The 17,999-nt window shown below is 44.1% G+C and overlaps 1 protein-coding gene across 2 annotated transcripts in view; it reads left to right on the forward strand.

Moving 5' to 3' along the window:
• Positions 1 to 578: 578 nt before the first annotated feature.
• Positions 579 to 17,999, forward strand: part of Grk4 (G protein-coupled receptor kinase 4) — a 99,441-nt gene continuing 82,020 nt past the window's right edge. The window contains exon 1 of one of the 2 annotated variants that reach the window (XM_076865170.1): positions 579 to 717. In XM_076865170.1, the coding sequence (XP_076721285.1) occupies positions 672 to 717 (46 nt within the window). In that variant the 5' untranslated portion in view covers positions 579 to 671. The remainder of the gene's footprint in view (positions 718 to 17,999) is intronic. The other variant, XM_076865167.1, reaches the window with a different exon arrangement.

Consider the following 17,999-nt stretch of genomic DNA (forward strand, 5'->3'; position numbering starts at 1 on the left):
CCTACGAGCCTATTGGCTGAGCGACTACAACTCCCGGCAGGCTACGCTCCCGCGGCCTCTATGCGGGGCCTTCTGGGAGTCGTAGTGCCCTCGAGGCGCCGCGGCCTCCTCGGGCGCCCTCTTCTGGGAAGCCGTTAGTGGGGAGCCGGCCGCTGAGCCAGGAGAGGGCGGCGGCGGCGGCGGCGGTAGCCGTCGCCGCCGGGGGCGGCCCCCCTTCCAGTGGGCCCCGTGAAGTGTGGTGTGGCGCAGTCTCGGGGCTGCCCGGGCATCGGGCGCCGAGGAGAGGGTCGCGCGCGCTGGGCGGGGGCGACAAGGCGGACCGGAGCCCGAGCGACGCCGCAGCGGCCGTGACCGAGGAGTCCCGCGGCCACCGTGCTGCCCGCACCTCGCCCCCCGGCCACTCCCGCGCTGGAGCCCTCGGAGAGGCCCCCGTGGGCCGACGTTCGCGCCGACGGCGGCGCCGGCGCCCGTGGTGGCGGAGGTGGCGACGCCGGCGGCGGCGGCCGCGGCGGGGCGGCTCCCGGAGGTCTTGTCTCCGGCCCGACGAGCAGGCGGCGCCGGGCGAGGGATGCGCGGAGCCCACGGCAGCGGCCCCCGCGACTCTGGCCCGCAAGCGCTCCCTGCCTCCCCGAGACCGCAGACGCCGGCGGCGGCCGCCTCGGGCCCTGGCCATGGAGAACATCGTAGCCAACACGCTGCTGCTGAAGGCGCGCCAAGGTGGGTGCGGCGGGCGTGCGCGGGGACCCGGGCTTCTCCCGCGCGGAGCGGTCCTCGGGGCCTGGGAGGCGGTGAGGGGTGAGCCGCGTTCCGCGGTGGAAACTGAGCCGGAGCTGAACTGCTTCCCCTCTCTCAGCTCCCCCAGCGACCCCGGGTCGTGCGGAGTGCGGCTCAGGGGAGGGCTTGATTGGCAGGCACCGCGCTGCCCGTACGGTGGAAGCCGGGTCCGAGGGGAGGGCTTGATTGGCAGGCACCGCGCCGCCCGCACGGTGGAAGCCGGTCCGGGTCGCCATGCGGGCCTTCCTGAACAGCAGTGGTGCCGGGGTGGGAAACCCGAGTTAGGGCTTGGGAAGACCTGCGGCCAGAGGGCAGCGAAGGTGCAGCCGCGGAAAGTTCAGTTCCACTGCTGCCTACGGAGCCAATAAACTCGAGTGGCAGAGTGAGGAAAAAATGCTTTGTTCTTAAAAAAAAAAAAAAAAAAAAAAAAAAAGGCCGTCTTGCTTAAGGGTTACAGGCGCAGGGCTTTTATAGGGACTCTAGAGCAAGTATATCAGATGGGCAGCACTAGGGTAGCTGAAAGGTTCAGTGATGTGCTCTTCTGGTGCCCTGGCTGCAGTTATCTGAAGGTCACCCGTTACCCTGGGTTCTGTGAATCTAAAGAAAACCTACCGGTTAGAACGTCTTATGATTCATGCTTTTTAAGTTTGTTTTCTCAGGAATAGCTAGCTTTGCAGTTAATCGTTTAGATACAGAAGGCATCTTCTCAGTAGGGGAACAGGACAATATGAGCCTTTGGCTTGGTAGGCAACTTGGCTCAGAGGTGTCATCCATAGCAAAGCTACTGGGATACTAATGATTACCACTTAGCTGGGTGACCTCCAATAAAAATCAGCTACAAGCAAATGAAGCTAGAGGGTTGTATAGATTTCTCTTTAGTTACAAAGAGGCTGGGAATGTAGCTCAGCAATGCAGGGCACTAATTGTGTCCAGAAAACAGAGACTTCACCCTCAGTACTTTGTGTGCTATCAAATTTTTTTTGTGTTTTAATTTTCCATCCATATTTCCTTCACTTGTTATTTTAATTAGGTATATGTGACAGCAGAATGCATTTTTGGTTCATTGTACACAAATGCAGCTCAACTTTTCATTTCTCTGGTTGTATATGATGTCCTGACGCAGTCATACGTGTACCTATCCATCTCATTCCACCATCTTTCCTGCTTCCATGCCCCCTCCACTCCCTCTCCTTTGCCTAATCAAAGTTTCTCCATTTTTCCCATGTGTGCCCCCCCCATTATGGATCAGCATCCACTTATCAGAGAGAACATTCAGCCTTTGGTTTTGAGGGATTGGCTTACTTCATTAGCATGATATTCTCCAACTCCATCCATTTACCTGTAAATGCCTTAATTTTATTCTTTTTTAATTCTGAGTAATATTCCATTGTGTATGTATACCACAGTTTCTTTATCCATTTATCTATTGAAAGGCATCTAGGTTGCTTCCATAGTTGAGCTATTGTGAATTGAGCTGCTATAAACATTGATGTGGCTGCATCACTGATTTTATGCTGACTTTAAGTCCTTTGTGTATAAACTGAGGAGACCCAGGGATAGCTGGGTCGTATGGTGGTTCCATTCCAAGTTTCTCAAGGAATCTCCATAGTGCTTTCCAGATTGGCTGCACCAGTTTGCAGTCCCACCAGCAAAGTATGAGTATGCCTTTTCCTCCATATCCTCGCCAACACTTACTGTTGTTTGTATTCTTGATTACTGACATTTTAACTGGAGTGAGATGAAATCTGAGTTTTGATTTGCATTTCTCTAATTGCTAGAGATGTTAAACATTTTTTTCCTATGTTTGTTGATTGATTATGTTTCTTCTTCTGAGAAGTGTCTGTTCAGCTCCTTAGCCTATTGATTGGGTTGTTGGCTTTTTTGGTGTTAAGTTTTTTGAGTTCTTTATATATCCTGGAGATTAGTGCTGTATCTGGTGTGCATGTGGCAAAAATTTGCTCCCAAAACATAGGCTCTCTCTTTACCTCATTGTTTCTTTTGCTAGCAAAATTTTATATAGAAGAACTAAGGCTGGGCGGGAAGCAAACCAGGGCTTGGTTTTCTGTTAAGGCAGTTAGGGAATCCGCAGAGCAGTGTGCACTCTCTCCACCTCCCTCAGGGTCATCCTACTGTGCCTCTTGTCTCTCATTCTGAACTCCAGATTGCTCATGGAAGGGGGGATAATCCTCATTGGAAATGAGGTCTGACCTGTGTTTTTTCCCCTCTGCCTTCCTATCTGGGTATAATGTGTATATAAACCACAGTTTCTTTATAAAGGCACCAAGAAAGAGAATATTGTACCAAGCAGGCTTTGTCATAATGCTGTAGAGGTTTCATGATGAGGTAGATATAAATATTCTACAAATGCCAAATAACAAAATCAACACTTCCATGGGCTGGGGCTGGGGCTCAGTAGCACTCCTTGCTGCTTGCCTGGCATGTGTGAGACACTGGGTTCAATTCTTAGCACCACATATCAATAAAATAAAGGTCCATTGATAACTTAAAACATATATATATATATATATATATATACACACACACACACACACACACATATATATATATATATATATATATATATAAAATAACACTTCCTTCCACGACAATAGTGGTATTTAAAAAATGAAAGTTTTAATTTATATATAAAACTTATAAAATTTAATTTATATATAAAACTTATTTTTTATAAATAATTTTTAATTTATATATAAAAATTATAGCACCATAAAACTACATGGTGCTATAATTCCTTCAGTGAGCAAGAGTATTTATTCCTATTTGGAAAGAGTCATTATATACAGTTTGATTAATGTTTTAAAGAAGTTGAATATGAATATCAGAAATATATGGACTTATTCTGAATATTGGTTCTTTTAGGGCAGTTTTCCCACATTGGTAATTGTATTTGTGTTTTTGCTTTTGACCATCTCCCAGAAAGTGCTAGGGAGTGCCTTCTTGGACACATGTCTGTTCCTAAGTAACTCTTTGTTTCTTTCTTTAGCTAATCTATTAGAGAATTAACTTTTGAAATGAGTGGACATAGCATAACATTTGTATGTTGACCTTGGGAAGTATAATATTTTTGGCTTAATAGTAGATATTCCAGTCATTTCCTGGAGTTATTTAAAATGTTATGAATTTCTCTCTCCCTTTTTCTTTCTTTTTTATCTCTTGTCTCTGCTGTGGCCTGAATGTTTATGGCCTTTGACTCCAAATTCATACGTTGAAATTTAACTCCCGAGGTGTTGGTATTATAGGGTGAAAGTTTGGGGAGATAGGTCAGGAGGGAAGAAGGCCCTAGTGATGGAATTGGTGCCTTTATAAAAGAGACCCAGGAGACACCCCTTGTTGCTTCTGTATGTAAAGAGCACAGTGAGAAGGCACTGCCTATAAATGAAAAAGTGCCTCTAGTTACACTAAATCTGTTTTGTTCTTTAGATTTTCCAACATTCACAACTGTGAGAAACAAATTTCTGTTGTTTAAATTGCTCTGTTTTATGACATTTTATAGTAGCATCCCAGACAAAGATGTTATGTTTTTAAACAATAGAAGATTGTTTAGAACTGTTTGCTTCTTTGAGAAATGCTGGTAGAGCCTGTGCCTTGAAAACATTGTTGGTCACAATGGGAGAGAGAAAAGCTAGGCATGCTTTAAGGAAGTTTGAAATTATCATCTCATTAACAAAATAAACACAAAATAATCACTTTTTGAAAACTTTAGGACTTTTTTTTAACCATATAACACATTTGTTAAGCAACTTATGATCTTTAATTATTTTAAATAAACTTAAATTGTTCCACATCATAGTTCTGAGGGACCTTAACCCCATTTTATCTCTTGGAGAAATTGCAGCATAAATGCAAAGAGGAATTTATGACAAGTACATTTGAGGTGGGTTTTGGTTTTATATGTAATAATTCTATTCTGACTGCATGTTGTGCTACTATAATTTATTTAACAGCAAAAGCTTAGTTCATATCTATTATCATTAATGCTGTATCTTGAGGAGCCTTCCTCCCTTAAATATTTTGGTTACAAAGATCTAACTTAAGCAAATAAAAATTGATGGAAAGGATATAGGGTGGCTCAGAGAATCAAAGCAAGAACCTTATAACCAGGCTGGAAAAGGACAGAAATCAGGATCTATTCATTGATTTACTTTTAGCAAATATTTTTGAGTACTTTTTGTGTGCTAGGAGTGTTCTAGATCCTGTGCTTATAGCAGTAAACAACATGGTCAGAAATCTTTGCCCTTATGGAGACCACACTCTTTATTTGCTAGTTTGTTTTAATGGACACATAATAATTTTACATACTTATGAAGTGCAATGTGATATTTCAGTACACACATACAAATGCAGTGATCAGATTAGGGTAGTTGGCTACTCTATTTAGCTCATTTATCCTTTGTTTGTTTTGGGAACATTGAAAATCCTTTCTCCTAGGTTGGGCATAGTCGTACATGCCTATAATCCAGTTACTTGGGAAGCTGAAGCAGGAGGATCACAGGTTTGAGACCAGCCTGGGAAACTTAGCAAGACCCTGTCTCACAGTAAAATTATTTTTTAAAAAGCAGAGGGGCTGAGGATATAGCTCAGTGGTAGTGCACTTGCCTAGCATATGCAAGGCCCTGGGTTCAATCCCCTGTACCACAAAATTCTTCCTCTTAGCTGTTATGAAATATACAATTTATTATTGTCAATCCTAAGTACCCAACAGTGCTTCAGAACATTAGATGTTACTTCTTATGGATTCCACATTCGTATAAGGGAGACAGACATAAAACCAATGAATTAATGAGGGGCACCAGGGAAAAACTGAATCAGGGATGAGGGTAGGATGTATCCAGGTGTTGGAATTTGTAATTTCAAATTTGTAATTTCAAACTGATAATCAGGTCTCAACTGCCTCTGTGATTGTGACAGAGCAGATTCCTCCTCTCCCCATTTTTCCTCATTCCTTTTGAGATTCATTGCCCTGGAAGAGACAGCATCAGCCAACTAGTTTGGCTTCCATCCCTTCCCTGCATCCTTTGCATCCTTGGCTGGGGAGAGCCAGGAACCTGGACTGACATTTCCACCAAGAAGCATGCAGTGGGGGAAAGGTAAGGGAGGGACTATGGATGAAGCCAACAAAGGAAGTGAGGTATAATGTTTTGATTGCTTTTACTGAATCAGTATTAAAATGTTTGGTTATGCTGACAGTGCAGCCAGTAGCTCCACTTGGAGTATTTGCATGTACATCGTCAGCACAAACAACAGGGTTGCCCAGAACAACTTGCTTTAGCACCTGCACCTTTCCTCTATCTTTGCTTGCTTCATTTGTCACAGAACTGTCAGCACCTTCTGGAGTCCTTTACATGCCTCTCCAAGGTCATTTGTGTAATGTTATGGCTCATCTTAGGAGCTTAGGAAATATTTGATGAATTAATGGATGAATGCAAATGAAGAAATGGAAATGTTAGGTGTGCCTGAATCTGAAGCAGAAGTGGCCCAGAAATGCAAGGAGGAAAAAGCTGGAAGATGAGAACGGAGAACAAACTGGGTGGCCCCAACAACTGATAATCATTGTCTTTCTCATAGTTCTGGAAGCTAGAAGTGCAAGACCAAGTTGTTAGTAAGGTTGGATCCCTCTGTGAGCTAAGAGGAAGAATCTTTTCCAGGCCTTTCTCCAGTTCCTCATGGTTGCTGGCAATCTTTGGCTTTGTTTTGTAGATGCATCACTCTGACCTTCACATGATCTTCACATGATCTTTCTGTATTCATGTCTGTGGCTAAATTTCCCCATTTTTATAAGGATACCAGTCAGTTGGATTAGGTTCACCCTAATGACCTCATTTTAACTTGATTATTTCTATAAAGACCCTGTCTTCAAATAAAATAAGCTTTTGAGGGCTAACTTGGGGGCTAGGACTCCCATTTCTTGGGATGGCCAGTGCTTCCTATAAAGAGTATCTTTAAAACATATGGAGGCATCCCATGGGGGGGATACTGGGGCTTTCAAAGGCTGTGGCCTCAATTCACTGCCTGCCTTTTGGAATTATAAGAACTTGCCTCTGAGCCCGGCAAGGTAATGCACACTTGTAATCCCAGCGGCTTGGGAGGCTGAGATGGGAAGATTGCAAGTTCAAAACAAGCGTCAGCAACTTAGTAAGATTCTCTCTCAAAATAAAAGTAAAAGAGGGCTGGGTTGTGGCTCAGTGGTAAAATGCTCCTGATTTAAATCCCCAATACCAAAAAATAAAACAAAAACCTTCATCTGACACTTTTCAACCCAGTTTTCTGCCTGAGTAGACTTTGCTTCTTGTGCCTACTCATACTTTAAAATCTGTACATGGTCTACCTTGTAAATGGTCTGTGGCTGTGCTAACCATTATTGCCCTTGGCACTATAGTTCCATAACTGAGGTGCTCTGCTTTTTCTTGCCTAAGTTCTTCACTTTTTTTTTTTTTTTTTTTTTGGTACTCAGGGGTACTCTACCACTGAGCTAACCCAGCCCTTTTTATTTTTTATTTTGAGACAGGGTCTCACTAAGTTTCTGAGGTTGGCATCAAACTTGTGGTCCTCCTGCTTCAGCCTCCCAGGTTGCTGGGATTACAGGTGTGCATCATTGTGCCTGGCGGTTCTTCATTTTTTGGCCTGTCTTGATGTGATTTGATAGCACAGCCTACGCACCTTCAGTCTGTGGGGCCCTGTCTGGAACAGCAGGGGGAGTAGAAGTGGACTTTGCTGTGATATATTAGTGGAGACTTTTGGAACCAAGGGCAGTTGAATGGGAGGCAGAGTGACTGCTAGGGTTCACCAGCACAAGAGCCCCAAACCTGCAAGGAGGGCCTATTCTTCTTTCTTTGATTTTGTGGCACTGTTCCTTAGACCAAGCCTGGTCCTTATAGTGGGTGTTTATTCGAGGTGTGGGTATTGAGGCTCCATGTCTAGAGGTGTGCAGCATGTGAACTACTGCAGATGTTTGTCATTTATTCTTTATTTTTTTTTTTTTTTTGGACACAATACCTTTATTTTATTTATTTATTTTTATGTGGTGCTGAGGATTGAACCCAGTGCCTTACACATGCTAGGCAGGTGCTCTACTACTGAGCCCGAGCCCCAGCCCCTGTCATTTATTCTTCAAACAGGTAAGTAAGGAGTAATTGTGCACTGGGTGTCAACCCCTCAGACCTTAGTCCTTACCTTCTTGCAGCTGTGGATTGCACATGACACAACTCATCATGCTTTCTTCTGTGAATACATTCCCCTATGATCATTGCCCTTCCTGTCTCACGGCTTGCCTCAGACTGAATGGTTGGTTCCCCTTATGTTTTTAATAATGGAGGCTGAGACAGGATCATGAGTTCAAAACGAGCCTCAGTAAAAAGCAAGGCACTAAATAACTCAGCAAGACCCTGTCTCTAAATAAATGTTTTTGTTCATTGATCTTCCCCTTCCAAAATGCAAACTTTATGAAGGAAAGAAATTTTGCTTGTTTTACTGCAATATCTGTGGTGCCTAGAACAGTGCATGGCACAATAAATGCAGGCACAGTGCCTGCTCAATGCTCATTGACTAAATGTCTGAATAGCAGTTCCAGTAATGGGCTGTGAAGCCAGACATACCTGGCTTTACAACTCAGTGCCCTTACCTTATACATCTGTATGTCTTAGTGCAAGTTACTTCATTTTATTCAAGAACTATTTATTGTCTGCCAGGGGCTAAGCTTGGTCCTAGGGATACAGAGGTGAGGAAAAAACAGACTTAATCTCCTTCATGGAGCTAAGAGTTATGGAGGAAAGTATTTAGCTGAGGTAATGTGGAGAATCAGGCAGGAGGGCGTTATGATCCAAACCTTGGAGTGGGGTACATCACTTTCTTACATTTCTCAGTCATGTGGCTGCTTTTAGATGCAAAGAGGCCAGTTCTGCATTTAGTTGGATTTCCTGAAACAAAGGGTACCAAATTCAAAGATGCCTTAATCCATTTCTCAAAGCAGACTTTAGTTGAACCGATAGGCTGATGAGTTCCCTCTGACAGGTGGCCTTCTGCCTGAGTTGCACCTTCATCAGATTAGCTCATGTTCTCCTCAGTGCATTTTGATCATGGCTTCCAGGTTCTTTGGTGTCCGAAAAGCCTTTTAGGATCTTCATTCAAGTCCCATAGACTTGAAGAAATTGGAAACACAGAATTGTTCTGCTTAACATTGGGGCATGCTTTCATCTTCTTAAGAGGTTGTTTTCATCAGCTTCTGGCAAGACCTCACCAAAAGCTCCTGTCCATCAGGTGGAATACTGCTGTGTTTTCACTCTGTATTCAAGCATGGTGTTTTGCTCATTTGATATGGCCATGCAAAAGGAATGCAGGTGACACTGATTCTATTTTATGAATGGGAGAAAGTGTTTAATAAAACCTGTTAGTTTTTGTACTGACAATAAAAATGTTTCTAAAGATATTAATATTAACAGGACAAAATAAATGACACACAGCTTATAAAAAAGGGGGCGGGGCAGAGCAACATAGTCACCCACTGGGTAGCTACTTCCCAGCAACAATTCTACAGTAAGGGACTGTATTCTGAATTGATGTAGAACAGCTTGCTCTCTGCCAGGTCTGCCCCTCTGGCCACCAAATGTCCTTGTACAGCCTTCTCTCTTCACGCAAATCAAAATCATTTTCAAGACCATAATAATTGGGTCATGCTCTGTTTCTCCATCAGGGCCAGATGTGGCTCCTCAGGGTTCATCGGTCTGTAGGATCTTTTACCTGAATGATCTTTTACCTTCTTGCCTAATATTTATTGGGGAACAGAGGCAGGGTGGCTGTCATAGAAACTCCCTTTTATAAAAGGGAAGAATGGGGTCCCTCAGTGAAGGGCCTCTGTGGGTGGGAGCATTCCTGGAAGGAACTTCCAACTCTTGCATCTGTAGTTCACCTTAGCCCACACCAGGATGTTTTTCTCTGTGGACACATAGGTGAAGCCATTATAGGCTCTGAGAAGCTTCGCAAGGTCAGTTATGCTGTAAGTTTGAGGGGATAAAGATTGTTTGAGGGCTCAAGTAATTCAAAGCCTTTAGTCCTGAGTCTAGGTTTCTTTTAACACATAATTCTCTCAGAAACATAACAAGCTTTTGATCTTATTAAATAAAATTAATAGGAAGTCATTGGCTTGGACTGAGCTCCTATAGTGAGCCCAATAGACCAAACCATAATGGAGCCATTCATGGGAAAGTTCCACCTCACCAAGCTGGAAACCTAAGTCGTTGAAACCTAAGTCGTTTACCTGCCTTCTGAGAAATCAGGAATGAGAAAGGACACATCCCAAATAAGCTGGTTTTAGCCACCATGAGAAATTTCTCTCTGCTGTAACCTTTACAAGGAAAGTAACTTGCCCAGGCTGACACCAAACTCCTGGGCTCCAGCAGTCCTCCAACCTCAGCTTCCCCAGGGGTGGGACTACAGGTGCATCACCAAAGCTGGCTATGGAAAGTAACTGAAATAGTTAATTCTCTTCTGGTTCTGCTTGCCTCAGCCCTGTTCTGCCTGTAAACCACCCCCCTTGCTCAGCTCATTGGATCAGTTATTTCTTATATTATAGAATAGTCTGTATTATAAATGAGATGTTGCCCAATTTAGAGTCATAAACAAAAGCTAGCTAGTGTTTAAATTTGTTATAGTTTACCTATCTTTTTTTGTTTTTTGTTTTTGTGGTACTGGAATTGAACCCAGGCTCTTGTGCACACTGAGCAAGTGCTCTACCACTTAGCTACATTGTCAGCCCTTTTATTTTATTTTGAGATGGCCTCACTTAGTTTCCCAGGCTGGTCTTGAATTTTTTTGTTTGTTTGTTTGTTTGTTTAATATATATATATATTTTTTTAGTTATCGGCGGACACAACATCTTTGTTTGTATGTGGTGCTGAGGATCGAACCCGGGCCGCACGCATGCCAGGCGAGCGCGCTACCGCTTGAGCCACATCCCCAGCCCCTGGTCTTGAATTTGTGATCTTCCTGCCTCTGCCTCCCCAGTAGCAGGGATTGCAAGCACCCAGTTTGTATTTCTATCTTTCAGCAGTCTGTTGCTTCCAGTAAGTGCTTGCCAGTTGTCACACCTGCCTTCCTTTCCTAGATATATTTCCAAGCCTGAATTTTCTTTTAATTTGTTGCCAAAAGCTTGGTCCTTATCCTTGATGCCAATCCAACAACAAGGACATAGTTTTAAGAAAAAGGAAAAAGACAGTTTATTGCTTTGTTAGCAAAGGAGAAACACAGGGGATTCCTGTCCCAAAGGCTGTGATTCTGCCCATCCTCAGGAACGGGGGCTTTTATAGAAGTGATTCAGAGAAAATGAGATCAGGGAGGAGAAGTTTAGGGGAAAAAATAGTATAAGTTTCAGTGCCACAAGGGATACAGTCAAAGCATCAAGTGAACACCTGTTAAGGCCTTAGTTTCATGGGAAAGGTGTATCCTTCATCTGTATCTGTTCTTTGCACAGGGCTGTGTTATCATGGGCGCTTGTCTTTCAAGGCCTTTTTCGGTCTTATTTTCTACTGTTTGGGGGTCCAGTAGCAGCTGACCTTTCATGTTCTTTAGAGGCTCAGATTTCTGCTTTGTTTTTATTCCTTTTAATTGCTACTTGTAAAGCAACCAATTCTTTTTTTTTTTTAAAGAGAGAGTGAGAGAGGAGAGAGAGAGAGAGAGAGAGAGAGAGAGAGAGAGAGAGAATTTTAATTTTATTTTTTAGTTATCGGCGGATACAACATCTTTGTTTTGTATGTGGTGCTGAGGATCGAACCCGGGCCGCACGCATGCCAGGCGAGCGCGCTACCGCTTGAGCCACATACTCAGCCCCAAAGCAACCAATTCTTGACAGCCTGCTTCCCCTTTCCCCTTGCCACTCCATTTCTTTCTCCTTCCCTCCCTCCCTAAGTACCTGCCCAGATGTGACTAATAGCAGCACAACTGCAGTGCTTTCTAGCGTCTTTGCTTGAGCACAGGGTTCTGCTTTTCAGGTTATCCCCACAGACAACACTGCACTATGACAGCATTGCTGCTGCTGTGTAACATGGGGCTCCAGCTGCCCTTAGAAGGAGCATCACTGAGTTGCTGAGAGTGGCCCTGGGATTGTTCTTCCAGTTTGAGGTCATACAGTTATTTGTCTATAAATGACCTTTGCAATTCTCTTTTTTTCCTTCATTAATTTTCTGCTTCCAATTTGTTGATGTTGGAAATCAAACCAATTCATTAGGATCATTCATAAAATAAAAGGAGTCTGTCCTAAGAAAATTTTTTGCAAGTAAATAAGATGTGTGAATTTTAAATTGTTGACTTTAATGCCTTAATTTGTTGACTTTAATGCCTTAATTTGTCCTTTTTCTTCTTATTCTTAACTGTCTTTTGAGTTGAGTTATGATATTGCTGTGAGGGTAAGTCACTGGTGACTGTGTTATTCAAAAAAAGTGTTTTTAGATCAGTCAAGCCATATTTATAATTTTTTTATCTTGTAAAATTCCAAGTACCAGGCTAAATCTATTCTGATCATCCTCAGAGCAACTTATTGTTATGGCAGCCAAACTGCCATGACATACAGTGCCCACACAGACTCTCAGCAACAGTAGAAGTTCCCTCCTTTACCCCTCTGGGCAGATGGTGAGGTCTGCCATGCAGCAGAGTGCGCTGGGCCAGCCACCTGGAACCAAGGCAGCCCTGGCTTTCCTAAGCTCTGGGAGAAGAGAAAGAGCCCAAGAAGGCAGGCGTGCAGAAAGCTCCCTCCACCAGGCCTTGGGGGGCACGTCCCTTCTACAGGCATTCACAGCAAGGACCTACTCCAATGGCCATACCTGAGAGGGAGGCACAGACGAGGCACCCAGCCACACACAGCTCTGGGCTACTTTTTGCCCTCACCTGACTCTTCACAGCCCAGATGGAGCCTACTCCACAAGTAGTAGTGCTGTGGGACTGGCCACAGATGTTGACCCTGAGTGATCACAGCGTGCCTCTGAGTACCTTCTGCTGAACATGAACCCTGAAGTTCCAACAGCCTGATTCACACCATGACATTTGTGTCTGCAGTTCTCTGGATGTGATAAGAAGTTGAGAAGGTGGAAGACTGTGTGAAGTCCCGTGGTCAGGGCTGAGTTAGTGGCGGTGTTAGGAGGACAGTGAGCTGAGCCTACTCAATGTATAACGTCCCTTCATTTCCCTGGAGCTCTTTGATTGAAGAGCAAGAACATATCTCCTTTTTGACTCTACAGACTTGTGTCCCCTCTGAAAAGTAACTGAGCAACTGTTATCAAGGGAATGACATTAGGGGTGTGAGTGCTGTAGGTGATGCCACCAGCACTTGAGAGTGCAGTGGGGTAGCATCCCCTGACAGTGAACAGCTCCATACCCAAGCCTCAAGGCCTGTAACTGCAGAAAGAAGGATAAGAAGAGGAGGTAGAGGACACAGTTTATAAGCGTGTTGGCTGTAATGTCATTTGTAATTGTGCAAAATGAGACTAAGTGTGCATTAATAGGGTGTGATAATAGAATATTTATACACCACATTACCATAGCAGAGAAAGGAGACACTAAGGGCTGTATGAAAGAAAAGTGGCACAGGACCGGTCACACACACCTGGGATAAGAAGCGGGTTTATTGTCAGGAGCCTGACAAGGCTGCTCTGCACAGAGAGGGGGAGAGCAGCAGCAACTCCCCTGAAATGTCACTTTGTATAGGCTAGAGTCATGGCTGTGCGCTAGGGGCGGGTTTAGTTTGACTGACATAGTGAGCATCCCCTGAGCTTGTGGAAGAAACGTTTGTTTCTTAGGAACAGAGATAAGCAGTTCTCCTATCTCGGAAGTGGGGGTCCGGTCGGGGACAGGGAAAATGGCATGTCCCTTTATCTTCTCAAGGAGAGAACAGGAAAACTAGTATGTCTCCATCTCAGGAGCCAGTACATTGTCTCCTGTATCTCAGTGAGAGAAGAGGGAGAGACCTGCTGCTCCAGGCTTGTAGATTTTATCTCAGGCTAGTTTCTATTTCTTGGGAATAAGAACAGTATTCATAAAGTGGGGTTGGGGAAAGGAAGATAGCTGCAATTATGCCAACACTGTGCTTCAGAGAGGCTATGAAAATTGAGATGGGTGGCATGGAATAATGATCTGAAGAAAGTGAAGGATCTGGCCTTGCTAAAGACAAGCTTTCCAAGTCCTGGAACCAGGAGGGCAAAGGTCATGAGGCCTCAGGGAGGGAGCCTGACCAGTATCAAAATGGGTGGGGTTGTGTGAAAAAAAATCAAGTTGCAGAATTATATCTGGTAAGGTAACACCATTCCTGCTAACAACTTACAGCACAGGGGTTCTTAACCACAGTAAAATAAAATACATGATTAAAAATAATGCAAGTACATTGAAATAGTTATCAAAAATATTTAATGGGTTTTTGATGTAATAAGTGCTTTGTTATTAAAAGCAGTAAAGTGATAAGACAATATACTTAAAATGTAGACAAGTTGAAGTTCACTTTTTTTTTTTTTTTTAGAATTTTAATATTTATTTATTTTTAGTTTTCGGCGGATACAACATCTTTGTTTGTATGTGGTGCTGAGGATCGAACCTGGGCCGCACGCATGCCAGGCAAGCGCGCTACCGCTTGAGCCACATCCCCAGCCCAGTTCACTTGTTTTTAAAGATCTGTCAGTGTGAAGGTTCCAGTTGATGAGTTTGAATGAAAATTTTTAAACTATTAGGTGACCTTTGACTTGCCTGCTTCTATGAACCAATCACACACAGTGCAGGGAATATGAGGGAGAAAGGGGGAAAGATGGTTAGATCACCCATGTGAGGACACACCATCTGACATTTTGGAGTCTGAACAATTAACTACCAGACAGAACTGCATTAAGAGTTGTTTGAGGAAGCTGGGGTTGTACTCAGTGGTAAAGTGCTTACCTGCACACCTGTAATCCCAGAGACTTGGAAGGCTGAGGTAGGAGGATCCAAAGTTCAAAGCCAGCCTCAGCAATTTAGCGAGGCCCTAAGCAACTTAGCAAGACCCTGTTTCAAAATTAAAATGAAGAGTGGGGGTGTGGCTCAGTGGTTAAGTGCACCTGGGTTCAATCCTTCTACCTACTTCCTTAAAAAAAAAAAAAGAGGTGTTGGAGTCTTTGGAGATGGGGCCTCATAGAAGGTAATCAGGTCACTGGAAAATCCCATCAAAATGGATTAGTATAGTTCTGATGGGACTCAAGTTAGCTCCCAGGAGAGAAGGTTGTTAGACAAGAGAAATCTGACCCCTGAGTTACTCTGGCTTCCTATCACACTTTAGGAGCTCTCTTCCATATGTGCTTTCCTTGTGATGCCTTCCACCATGAGGCCCTCTGTAGAGCTAAGCAGAAGCTGGCACTATGCTCTTGAGCCTCCAGAAAGAATCGGGAACTAAATAAACCTCTTTACTTTACAGATTGCCTTGCCTGAGATGTTTTGTTATAGCATTGGAAAATGGATTGATACAGTTGGCTACATCATTTGGCACTGGAGGCCTAGTATTAGTGTAAATGGTATTTTGTGGTCTTCCTACAGCTAGGATGTCAGGATGTGAAAGGAAAATCTTTGAATTCTCTTGGTGATGAAGTCATGGATGCTCTTCATGTTATTGTACTCTTGTCTATATTCGTGACTGAAGGAAATGTTGAATTTGAGTTAGGAGTTAGTGAAAATAAAGGTGAATTTTTCCCCCATTCAGATTCACAAATCCCCTGAAATCTGTTAATTAATCATAGGTTATGAATCTGATTCTAAAAATCAATATATTGTTCTTGGCTCTATACACACACACCCCATCCACATGTGCACGAGTGTAGGCACACGCTCGCGCGCGCGCACACACACACACACACACACACACACAAATTCCAAATGGATTAGAATAACACACACTACATTCGTGGTTGTGGTTGCTTCTGGTAGCTTTAGAACTAAGGACTGTATATATAACAATCACAAAAAAATGTAAAAATAATTGAGGCATTAGTAGAAAACTAAGTCACAAACTAATTAAACCTTTCTGGTTCATTGTCAATGTTCAATGAATCTTCATTCTTCTTCCATCTCCTCTCTTAGTCCTTGATGGTTCTGTCTCTAACAGGCCCATTTCCTGTTGTCACCATCCTCACTTGTGTCTTTGGTGTGATATACATTGCTCCTAGTGCACTGGGCATGTCCTGCCCCCTCAGTAATTTACTTGCATAGTGGAGATACACTAGGAATAAGACTGACGAGGCCAGAGGTACAGTCCAGGCAGAAACTGGACCTCACCTCATGATTCCCCCAGATGAAGAGAAAGTGGCTGTGGGAGGGAGAAGAGAGGATATGAGTCCTGAGAGAAGGTGCTGATCTCTTTCGTCTCCGTGGTGTGCCCAGAGCCTGGGCAGAACCCAGCACAGAGGTCATGGACAGCAAATGTCTTCTGAATAGTGAATGAGGCACTTAGTAGTAGTTTTTTAGTCATGGTTTTTATTAGGGAAGGAGGACTAAAAGTGTTGAGCTGTTTTTCCTCCACAGGGCCCTTCCTGCTCAAGGCTGACTGGGGGCGGCAGGAACAGAGATTAATGGGAAAGCACCGCACCTTGACTTTTCCCCTCACATGTAGGAGGCAAATCTGGGAACTGACATTTGGTGGGATCTTCTGCACATGTGGAAAAGCATATCCTGAAGGGGAAGAGAGGGAACACAGCCCTGCTGATGGGCCTTGCGTCTTTCTAGATGAGGTAGTCCATTCAAACCACAGCAGTCCAGGTGGAGGCCATGGGGCTGAGGTTTTGGGGAGTTCCCTCCATGACACCACCGAGACCAGATGCAGACACTCACTGGCAGCCTTGTTTTCCTTGGGCACATTTGTGGATCAGACTAGAGTCAGCTTTTCACTGACATGCAGTACTCGGCAGTGTATCCAGTTTCTGCTCCCTGTTGGTGCCACATGTCTGTTACCTGAGCAGCTGTCCCACCTCGTCATAATGCTGCCAGCTTCACTGCTGCAGCACCAGGAGAGGTAGGAGCCCTGGTTTCAAGTCTACAGACAGTATCAGGCTTAGGAAAGCAGGTTGCAGCAGCTAGACTGTCAAGTTTCTTGCTAACACTCATGTAACATAGTATTGGGACAGACCAGTACCAAGAGAAGCAGAGAGCTTGACATGGGGGCAGGGAGACTCGCCTTCCCTGCCCACTGATCTGGCAGCCCATCTGCATTATGGGAGACACAGCCCTAGCCCAGGGTGCTTTCAGGTCATGCTCCTGATCCACATGCAGGATCTACAGGTAAAGATGCTGTGTTGGGCAGGTGACAACTCAGTTCTCTAACCCTTTAAAGAATCAGATAAAAGTGGCATGTCCCAAAGAATAGTTCTTATTCCAACTAAGGGAGAACCAACAATAGCTCTGAAAAGAAAAATGTATAACCGAAGACAACAGCATCTGTTCAGTACCCACCAGTTCTCTGGTATTGGCTCCATGTGGAAGAGAGGGTTCTTGTTTTCTAATGCTTTGTCCCAGCCCTGCAGTATCATGTACCTAGTGCACTTTCTGGCAATGGCAGGTGCTTATTAACAGTTACTGAAGTGAGTCTGGGTTTTTTTGTTGTTGTTGTTATTCTTCATTATTCTTTATGATCCTGGAGTGTTAATCACCATTGAACTCTGAGGTGCTCTACCACTGATCTACATCACCAGCCCTTTTAATTATTTTATTTTGAGACAGGGTCTCACTAAGTTGCTGAGGCTGGCCTTGAACTTGCAATCCTGCTTCTGTCTCCCTAGTAGCTGGAATTACAGGCATGTACTACTATGCCAAGCTTTGAATGAACATTTAAAAATAAAACAAAACCCCAAGAGGACTGGCTTTTTTAGTGAGTTTGGTTTAGATGTTTTATTGTGAGGTGCTCTGGACATGGGCATGTAATTTGCAGAGCTAATCAGCTTGATTGAGATTTACAGGGGGAATGGAGGAGCAGAGAGAGCTGGGAGAGCCCTTGCAACCAGGGGCTTCTCTCGCAGATTGCTGTCAACCTAGTGCCTCCAGCAGAGGCTTCTCTCCTAAGCTTAACCCAGCCTCTTTGACTTCCAGATGCCTGTCTCTCAGTTTTCCAAACCAACCAACAATGAAAACATCTCATGAGCTCCCATCACAGAGTGGTCTTCCTCTTGATTTCCTGATTATTCTTCATGGCCCTGGAGTGTTAGTCACCATCGAAACTATGA

Source organism: Callospermophilus lateralis, chromosome 8 (assembly GCF_048772815.1).
Source record: "Callospermophilus lateralis isolate mCalLat2 chromosome 8, mCalLat2.hap1, whole genome shotgun sequence".
Lineage (NCBI taxonomy): Eukaryota > Metazoa > Chordata > Mammalia > Rodentia > Sciuridae > Callospermophilus > Callospermophilus lateralis.